General features: G+C 28.0%; 1 protein-coding gene across 5 annotated transcripts in view; it reads right to left on the bottom strand.

Annotated features, from left to right (window-relative positions):
• Window positions 1–387: 387 nt before the first annotated feature.
• The window catches only part of LOC142320527 (calpain-B-like), a 250197-nt gene continuing 239281 nt past the window's right edge, over window positions 388–11303 (bottom strand). For all 5 annotated transcript variants that reach the window (XM_075358413.1, XM_075358411.1, XM_075358415.1 and 2 more), the window contains 2 exons: window positions 9722–9917; window positions 388–2645 (listed from right to left, as the gene is read on the bottom strand). In XM_075358413.1, the coding sequence (XP_075214528.1) occupies window positions 2560–2645; window positions 9722–9917 (282 nt within the window). In that variant the 3' untranslated portion in view covers window positions 388–2559. The remainder of the gene's footprint in view (window positions 2646–9721; window positions 9918–11303) is intronic.

The following is an 11303-nucleotide window of genomic DNA, read 5'->3' as shown; positions in this document are numbered from 1 at the left end:
TTTTTAGTAAAATCATGTAACAGTATTCAAAAAGAATTTCTTGAATTGAGTAACTATATTAACATTCATAATTATTTATCATGTTTTATAATTAAATTTATATGTTTTTTTAAAATAACTACTAATAGATGCGCTGCGGTAACACTGTTTCTGTTAAAATTACAAGTGTTAATACCATTTAGTTTTAATAACATTATTATGTAAACAACTATATACAGCATAATAGAGATAAACACAAAGAATATTATTCTTCATGGTGTAATTTAGCATGTCACAGGATGAAGCTGGAAAAAGTTTATTACAACATTGTTTAAAATCAGGTAAAAAAAAGTTAAAAACACATCAATAATTATAAAGATGAGTAAATAAAAAAAAATAAAACATCAGTAAAAAATAAATGTTAAATATATTATGAAAATAAATCAATTTAAACATGAATCAAAAGTTTATGAAGTAATTTTTCACAAAGCAGATATGTATTTAAAATAAAAAGAAAAACATTTAAAAAAATAACATATATCTCGCAGCAATCATAATGAAGTTTTAAATTTAAAAAGTTAATTGTTTAACTGTAAGTACAGCTGTATTAAAATGTATGTTATACAAAATCTCCACAAAGTTACGATAAAAATTACAAGATTTAATTAAAAATATATAATAATTTATTTTAATTACAGATATAAAAAATATTGATTTTTAGCTTGAAGATATATTATTAAATGAAAAAAGTGAAATTTCTTCAAGAGTAAATAAATATTAGATACCACTGAGGATAATGATAGCAGAATTTATATAAAAATGTACATAAAAACCATAAAATTGTGCATAAGGCATAACAGCAACTGCTAAGCTAATTTTGTTCTATAATAAAGGCTAATACAAGGTTAATAATAAATATTAGAGTCAAAAGATAAAAAAGAAATAAAATAACATATAAAATTACATTATAAAAATACAATCTATGTACATTTGTTAACATTGTCCAATAATAATAAGAAAGTAGAAATAAGGTAAAAAACTAAAATTCTTGAACAATGGACAAAAAAACATTTTTTTTATTTTAATGCTTGAAAAAAGTATCCAATATTAAAGAATTGGAGAGCAAACTATCTTTATCTAGTCTTTTAGAAAATTGAAGTAAATAGTAAATTAAACATTTTTAAACTTACTGTAATTAATAAACAAGGGTGTCTTAAGTGGGCAAAAATATCTGTCTTCAAGAATAGTGAAAAGTACAAAATTCCTTAAAGAACTATTTAGTAATTAATATAAATCTATATTTGCATTAAAAATAATTAATGAAAGAGAAAATGCTTTATTACATTTCTAAACATAAAGTAAAATTTATCTGGAGCATTTAAGAAAAAGATAATATATAATGGAACTCAAGATATATAAGCTATTAAACATTTTTTTTTTAAATCTGTTGGGTGAAAAGTACTGTGTATTAACAATCAAACTGATAAGATGATTCAAACACAGCACACACAAGAGCTAATCACAAACTACAGAAAAAAAGAAGTGGTGTAAAGAATTCATTCAGTAATAAGACTTCTATAATAAGTTACAGAGAATACAGTCTAACTGTATTTACCATTTTGAAGGCAATAAAATTTATTTGGCATTATTAATAACACAGGAATGTATAAAATTAAAGGATGTGAAAAATTAAACAAAAGTTCAATTAGACTTCAGTTTCACAAGAAATACAAATATAAATGAAGAAGGGTTTTGTACAACCTGATTTTTTTATAAACATGTTCATTACTAATTCATTTCTAATCAGTGAATTTAGCCAATCTAAAAAAATAAGCTTTTAGTGTAGTTATAGACAGGCTCATGCAATTGTTGGGCTGATGAACTCCTTTCTACTAGGTGTGTGTGTGTGTGTGTGTGTGTGCATGCACACATATGTGTTTAATCTGAGCATATTTGAAAACATGTGTAGGACAGCAGCCTACACTTATCCCATAATAACTCCACCAAAAAACAATGTAAACACACACATGTTAATCCATTATTAGGATATACTGTAAACTTAAAAGCAAACATGCAGTTAACACATGACATTTGTTTTAATTTTTTTGGAATAGAGAAACAGAAATAGATCTTTGGTGTATAGGATGTATTATGGGAGGAACGGGTAAGATATCTTTTTTGTTCACAGCAGTATAGCAGGGTGAAATGCTGCTCATTCCATTAATCATATTAAAAAACCTATTTATATATATATATATAAAAAAAAATTACTAAAATTTAACATTTTTTTTTTTTTTAATATTAGAATACTGAAAAAAATGTTTTTTTTTTTATTTATAAAAGCTTAGCCATCTGTAATTGTAATATTGAGGTCATACCACAAAAGCTAATTTTAATCTAATGTATATAAATATATATATAAAAAAGCACTTCAAGAACAATCTTAATTGAACTTATTACAAAAGTAAAGTGGAAGTTTTGTATCATATACAAAAACCTCACAAAGAGGCACATATTTACTTCCGGTCATAAATAATTTCATGACCTATTTAAAGTTTGTAGAAGAGACTGTTGATCAGATTATGAATATAATGTTCTTTCAACCCATTCTTCTTTAGTGAATGTGGCAGTGTTTGTATTGTTCGGATCTCTTTCCTGGAATTGATCTGTAATCAAACAAAGCATTAAATACTAAAATATAAATAATTTTTTTTCAAAATTTGTGACTGTGCACACATGCAACACAAACAATACTGATAAGTCAAAATAATAGCTACACAGAATACTGGAAAAGCAAACAATAAATAATAACTACCTTGGTACAACTATCATTGTAGCATTCTTTAGTGCTTCACAACTCCATAATAAACACCATTTACATTATATATCAAGTCAATTTCTTGTAAAGCGATAAATAAAACACTTTTATAAACTTAAATAAAATACATAATTCTTATTATTTAAATTTATTAAAACACATACAACAAAGAAGTGGGTAGAAATTGATAGCAAAAAATATGAAATAAACATAAAAAATAAATAAGTACTTTTGTGAATGTCTCCCTAAGGTCTAACAAATTTAATAACTGCATTATACAGTAACAGCTATACTATTACAATGAACTGTAACATAGCATAACAGTCAACAACTGGCTACTGCAACCCTGCACTAGCAAACATGCATGCATACACAAATATTTTATCCATCCCCATCATCCAGTTACCATACAATCTCCAGAAAAGCTCACTCCCAACACACTCTGAGACACAGATACGTATACATATACCAACATGTAGCAATTCACACATCCAATCCACCACATACATACATACATGCAATCACTTACATCAAGATATATGATCTCTAAATAACACAATTATGTGCAAATAAATTAAATGTAGCCAATAATTTCTTCCTCAATCTTAATGCTACTCTTAGATATCTTAATAGCCTCCACCAATTCTTACCATTTAGTCATTTGATAAATTCAAGCTGCAATCAGTCCAGCTTTACCATGCAACTTGGAAATTACCTAGTATGATAACTGGGAATACACCCATAAAATGTACAGTATCCTCAACTCTACAGGTTACTATAAAAGTAACAAAGCCATTATTAATGCTGAACCAAACATCCTCTACCCTCAAAGTCTAACCAGTATAGTTTCTATTTAAATACTTATTTTTACTAAGATCACAACTCAATTTATAAAAAATTCTACTAAACAGGGGCACTGATGCATTCTGCAAACATCTATCCCAAAAATTCTCTTAAACAAGGGCTTAAATAAGTTATGAAGCAACTGGTTTTGTAACAGGCTTGCACAAATTGTGTAACCCCCTAGAATGGCATAACCATTTTCAAAATGGCAAAAATTAAGTAGAGTGACTTGTACTATTGTCTTATATGTCAGTTTGATGGGGAAAAATTTTCAGTTGACCAACTGACAAATTTTAAATGACATTGGATTAGCAATAGTTCTGTAAATACAGTTTTGTCAAACAATTTGGCCATGCCACAGAGTAGCAATGAAATTTATGTGAATAGTTATTTTCACTTGAAAAGAAAGAGATTCATTTTGATATTGCTCAGGACATGCAGGAATACATCAACAGTAATCCTAACTTCCTTATGATAAATGGAGATGTATCTTGGTTGTAAACATACATCCCAGAAACCAAAACTCAGCTATTTCAACAAACAAGACCAAAAAATGCAAGATAAGTGAAGAGCAAAGTGAAAGTGATGCCAACTGTATTCTTTTGGTTATCCCAAAGTTGTAACAATGAACTTAGCTATCTGGAGGTTCTGCATTGTGTTCATGATGCAGTTCGGCAATAGAGACCTCATCTGTGGGAATCGTGCAAATGGCAATTGAATCACAATAACACATCAACCCATTCATCACATCTAATCACAGATTTCTTGGTCATCCACAGACTTACTCAGGTTTACCAGGCCCCTTCCTAACCAGACACATCTCCTTATGAGACAAGCTGAAGATGCTGCTGAAAAAACTGGATTTGACAGCCAGAAGGACGTAATGAGAAACCCAACACACTGCTGGTACTCATTTCAAAAGAGGAGTACAAAACATTTTTCCCGTAATTGAAGGACTGTTGGTCTACGTGGGTGGAATTGTGTGTGTTTTAAGTGTGTACAATAGTTAAGTAAACTAATTTTATTTCATAGACTTGAGTTAAATATATTTTTAACACACCTCTTATAGTAATGTGATTCTAATATCTGTAGTAAGATTCCAAATATCTGTAATGTGTTCTAGGAATTATGATCTAGGAATGCCATAGGATGTCCTATGCACATCCTGTGAGTATATTCTTGAGATATCACTAGGTCTGGACAATTTTATATCCAGGAGATATTAAGGTATCACAGAACTTATTGGCAAACATCAAGCATCCTGAAGATATTCTACGTGGTTAAACCATTAAATTATATATATTTTTAGTTTTGTACAGTATTAAATTGAAATTTAAGTATGTAAAATGTAATGCTAATGAGTAATTTTTTAAACCAATTTTTAACAAAAAAATAAAAAATAAATTAACTTTTTTTACATACACTGATGAAATTTAAAATTAAAAAGAAAACTTTCAAAAACTTTTTTCAGTATTGTTAATGAACAAAAGTAAACAAGGATTTTCTATTATGAGGTGTCATTTTAATTTAATAATAAAACATATACAGTCAACTCCCGATAATCTGCAAGCGGTTTAACTGCATTGCAGTTTAACCACAATGCATCTCAAAAAAAAGTTTCAAAACTTATAAAGAAGCTAAAAATTTAGAGTTTTTCATCATTTTGTGTTTGTAGGTTTTACTCTTTCATTCATTTGCTACTTGAATGTGTGCTTTATTCTGTTATGATAATGCTGTATTATATTTCATTGTGGACATGATAGGTCAATAGTTCATTATGCAATATTATTATGCTACACAGACTAGGAAGTTCAATTAAGAGTGTTTTTAGTCACTAAAATAACAATAAATCATGCCTTATTTTTAAAAAATCTGATGTGGACAATACGTAACTTCCTTGTAGGCCTATTAAATTACATTTACACACTTTTTTAAAATGAAAAGTACATGAAATTTTAATTCATTAAAAAATTCTGATATTTTTTCATATTCTTTTTTTGTTATTATTGAGTTGTTATTCGTCGTAAAAGTTTTTTTTATAATGAGAGGTTAATGATTCTTAATAAATTAATATATTTAAATTAAATAAAGAGAAGATGAAGTTTGATTCGAACCGATGTAACTTCCCCTAAGATCGAAATATTTATTAATTAAAATTTTATTTAGCTATAACTCTGGAACCAATGAAAATAAATACCACTTATGTGATATATTGTTGAGAAGCTCTCAATGAGGGCTTATTATGCAATTAAGAAAAAGTAGAATATGCAATTTTTTTTTTAATTTTGGGCTTTATGGACACTTTTGGTTAAGTAACACTTTTGCAATCAAAAGGGGAGGTGCACAACTAGAAGTTACAACAGTCCTAAATCCAAAACTTCAATGTCCTACAGCTAATCGTTTTTTGAGTTATGCGAGATATATATATACGTATGTGCATACACACATACATACAACATACAGACATCACGCTGAAACTAGTCAAAATAGATTCAGGGATGGTCATAATGGATATTTCCACTGAAATGTGGAAAACAAAATTTTTCACGATCACAATACTTCCCTTTACTTCGTACAAGGTATAAAAATATCTGAAAGAGTAAAATGTACAATTTATTAATTTTTTTTAATGTCTATGTATTTTTTCTTACTACTGTCATTTTAAAAAAGTGTTTGTTTACATTACATATTACATACATTACTGTACGTACAATCTATTTATGAACATTAATAGTGATAGTGAAGATTTGTATTATTAATACATATTTTGAATAAACTTCTGGATTTTTCTTTTGTTTTTTTTTTGAGCGAAAATCACTTCTGCGTTATCATTACCCAAACATGATATATTTATTGTAATAAATAAACATATATCACATTTGATATCTCAATTATAATAATAAAATGTTCAACTTCTATATGGCAATTGGCATGAATAGCTGAAACAAACTACAATAATTCAAATATCTGAGTTTAAATGGACACCCTATTTCATTATCCCCTAGAATGGTCTGCATGTTAGCCCCTGGTTTACACTTGTGATGCAATGCCTCATAACAGATACAATCCAGAAGCATGTGGTGCACTGTCAGTCGGCAGTTGGAGCGAGTACAAACTAGTTAATCTGTCTGAGTCATCAGATATCCGTGAGTGAACCTAGTGTGCCCTATTCACAAGCGACAGATAATAACCTCCTCTAAATTGTTATCTCTGCATGAGGAGCTCCACAGTGAAACAGTGTTCTTAATTGGGTGAAGTTTATTATTGTTCATGGTAACATTCCATTCATTTTGCCACTCATCATGAACCACCCTCTTCAGGAAACAGACAAGATCATTAGAAACAACGCGATAGGTGAAAGGAGGCTAGAAACAAGCCTCCTTTCTCACACTATCAGAGTGCCCACTACATTAAATCCCAATATGGCTGGAGATCCAGCAAAAGCATTAATTTTTGCATTAATTTTACCAGGTAGATATAGTGTAATGTAGTGAACAGCATTTTATTTTATTATTCACCATTATACCTTAATATAATAGTGCATGTAAATACTGAATTACAGTACAGTATTAGGTCATTTTAACACATTATTAAATATTTTTAGATCAACTGTAACCTTGCTATGATTTTGGATTACCTGTGATCCTCTTCCTGGTTATTAAGGCGGATAATCGGGAGTTGACTGTATTATTTTGAAAAATTGTCATTAAATTTATTTCAATCTAAAGAATAAAATTTATGATTAAATGTGGAATACAATGTCCAATAAATATTATACGTAACTGTGCTGTTATTCTACAAACAACAGCTTGAATATTTTTTTAATCACTTGTAAAGTTTTATGAGTTATTGGCGTAGACTGCTTCCTTCACAAAGTCCCAAAGGAAAATTCAAAAGACTAAATTCTACTCTTAAGGTGATGACTCCATTATTAATTGATCAATTGATGTCTCCATGTTTTTTTTATGTTTTAATGTTATTATGTGAGATTTTTCTAACATAATAATAAAATCAACAGCTCATGTGGCTTGTAGCACCATGCTGCTGGAAATACACATTGGCCATGTTCATTTTGTCCAATGTAGGCCACGAGAAGCCAGTGAGCATTAACCAGTGGTGCTCTGCATTGATTGTAACCAAGCACCTTTATCGTTCTTGAAAAAGTACACTATGACCACAGCACTATCCCAACAGACACACCAAACAGCAAAGAGAAACAATGGTCAATAACTATTCTAGACCACCAAACGCAGAATTCTGTTTATTCATCAATCAATTCAGTTGCAAGTGGGCTCATCACCAAAGATAATTTTCTCAGAAAAAAAAGTCAGAATTTCCAATAGCCAATTAATTAATACATGATGTTGAGTGTGGTCTTATGGTAGCAACTGTTTGCATCTTCTGAAATTTGTAAGTCTGTAACCCAAGATCTTTTTGCAAAATGCAATTTAGGTTAGTCTATGAGTTGAGAAATTGTTGTGAACATCTTGGAATTAACAACCAGACTTTACAATGGTACTTTCACCAATAGGAATAATGTTTTAAGTGATCTAGCGCCACTACATTGACAGACTTGTTTTCACAGTAGTGCTTTTCTCAAAATTTAGTAATTTTTCTACAATTTAACAACTAGATTTACAACTGCTATAGGAGACAGTGCTACAGTGGCAAAAAATTACTTCAGCAACACAAACTTTACAAACTATCTCCATAAAATGTTCAAGAATTTATAGTGAATTTTACAATTACTTTGCATTAGTTGAGAGTACATAGTTCCATTTTCATTGTTCATAAATTAGATTGTAATGTTTCTACTAAATGGTTGTTAATAAACAATATCTATGTCGATAGATGAAAAATACTGTAGAACTCAAAATGACACCTCTTAATGGGTAATGCATTACTTTCAAATGAAAAATAGCTCAAGTCTTCCTTTTTGCATTTCTTCATTTCTATAATAATTTTAATATAAGTTAAAAAAGTTCTTTTACACAACATCAACTGAATTTTTACTCACAGCTTTTCATCCACTGCATTTACAGCTTAAAAATCATCATTTACAAAAAATGTTTACGGACTTTTTTTAAGTGTGAACTTTTCCTCTTTAAATACAGTCACATTTTCTTTTTACTTCCATGTACGAAATAAAGGAAGTATTGTGATCGTGAAAAATTTTGGTTTTCAAATTTCAACAGAAATATCCATTTTGACCATTCCTGAATCCATTTGACTAGCTTTGGTGTTAAGTCTGTGCATATGTACATAAGTATGTATGTTGCATAACTTAACAACGATTAGCCGTAGGATGTTGAAATTTTGGATTTAGAACTGTTGTAACATCTAGTTGTGCACCACTCCCTCTGATTGCAATTGACTGAACCAAAAGTGTCCAAAACCCAAAACATTTTGACTTTGCACTTTTTCTTAACTGCAGTAGTAAGTCCTCATTGAGAGATTTTCAACGATATATCGTAAATGGTACTTGTTTTCATTGGTTCCAGAGTTATAGCCAAATAAAATTTTAATTAATGAAATATTTGGATCTTACAAGGGGAAGGCACATTGGTTTGGATCAGACTTCATCTCCTTTTTTTTTAATTAAAATTTATTGATTTATTAATAATTATTAATCTCAGATTGTAAAAAAAAATACGATAAATAATAATTCAATAATAACAATAAAAAAATATGAAAAAATATCAGAAGTTATTAATGAAATAAAATTTTATGTACTTTTTATTTAAAAAAAAAAAATGTATATGTAATTTAATAGGTGTAAAAGGAAATCATATTGGTGTCCACATCAGATTTTTTTATTACATAATTACACACATACTTGTGAACTTCCAGTACTACTACATTTGTTTTTCCCATGAAGCAACCGCACCAATGCAATTTTAAAAAAAATTATATGTAGTATCATGTAAGTAATTTAGCCATGGTACTTTTAATGAGAAGCCAAAATTCACTGACAGCTATGTTATTACAAGAGGGCTATGTAATAAATTTTACTGAACATTATCATTACATTACAGTTGAATAATTAGAAAATATTACTTTAATTAATAGTAAAATACCAACCCATCATAGACTTCAATCTGACAGCACACATAATGAAATCATCAAATGAAATCTTGCAATCCTTTGATGCATAACGATGGACCAGTATGTTAAGAATGTGATTGTTAAGATGATAACCAGCTGAATTCAGTGCTTGTCTCAATTCAAAAGCACTAAGGTAACCTGTTTCTTCTTTGCAATACAATCTATAAACAGACTAAAAAAAAAAAATGTATATATAAAAATAAATATAAGTATAGTAACTTCTTAAAAAAAATATATCACAGTTATTATAATGAATCTTAACTATATCACACATAGAGTTACAGTTTAAACATAAATTTTAGTAATTAAGCATTAATTGCTTAGAAGAATATTTAAACATTCCTAATGCTGCCCCATTAATTAACAATTAATATAATATAAAAATATATTAATTCATTATTCTTCACGAAACATAATTTTCAAATCTTCCACATTAATAAATTATTGTCATATTTACTGTAACGTAAATAATGTTAACTATTGATATTTTTATGATAAGGGAAACAAATATCAGTGCAGATAACTATTATATCCATATGAGAACTGAATTTGTGATATACAATAAAAAGAAAAAAGTTTAATAATCTAAAACTGTTAAATAATGTCCTAATACAATTTATTATATTTACTGATATTCACACAAAATTTTTCCATTATATAACACTGTAAATTTAATACAATTAACATAATGTTCGATGACAAAATATTAAATATATTATATACATTGCAAACAAAATTTCAATTTGAAAACCATCAGACTGTGTTGGAGGGAGAGTCTTATAAAAACAGAACAGAAAGCATTCAAATATTCAATAACAGAACAGAAACATTCAAATATTCAGAACAGAAACATTCAATAAATTAATACAAAATTTTCATTATAATATTACAGTAATGTAACCATGTAATGCATGGTTTATTTTAGTATTTTTAATTTTCTACTTTTTAATATGCAGTTTAATTAAATAATTCGATATGATTGAGGATGCGGAATCCCTCGAAAGTACTTTCATGAGAAAATTAAGGTAAGATATGTCTTATCTCAAAATTCTGAACTAGGTGGTTTATATTAATAAAATTAAAAATATAATTTAACAGAACAGAAGAATAAGAATAATATGAATCTTAAAAAGATTAATTTCATTAACACAATAATAATAACAATACATTCTTATATAAATAAATAAATAAATAAATATATATATATATATTTATTTATTTATATAAGAATGTATTGTTAGTTATATATATATATATATAAATAAAAAGAAGAATAATAACATTACAAACTACAAGGATTTCTACTACCTATTGAGCACTTGTGTTAGGATTAAATTTTTCAGTGAAATACAACCTTGGTTATACAAATTAATTGGAACAGAATTATCATGAATAAACAGAATTTTAGGTTATCTGCAATAAATAGGTATTGAATCATAAAACAATTCAATGAAAAATAGCACTGTTTGTATAGGATAATTATTCAGTTCATACACAAAAATGCAAATACACACTTGTGTGTATAAATAAATATGTTAAAAAAGATTTCATTTTTTAT

This window comes from Lycorma delicatula, chromosome 2 (assembly GCF_047948215.1).
Source record: "Lycorma delicatula isolate Av1 chromosome 2, ASM4794821v1, whole genome shotgun sequence".
NCBI classification, from domain to species: Eukaryota; Metazoa; Arthropoda; class Insecta; order Hemiptera; family Fulgoridae; genus Lycorma; species Lycorma delicatula.
The sequence above is the reverse complement of the archived record's forward strand: the minus strand, read 5'-3'. Positions and strand labels throughout refer to the sequence as shown.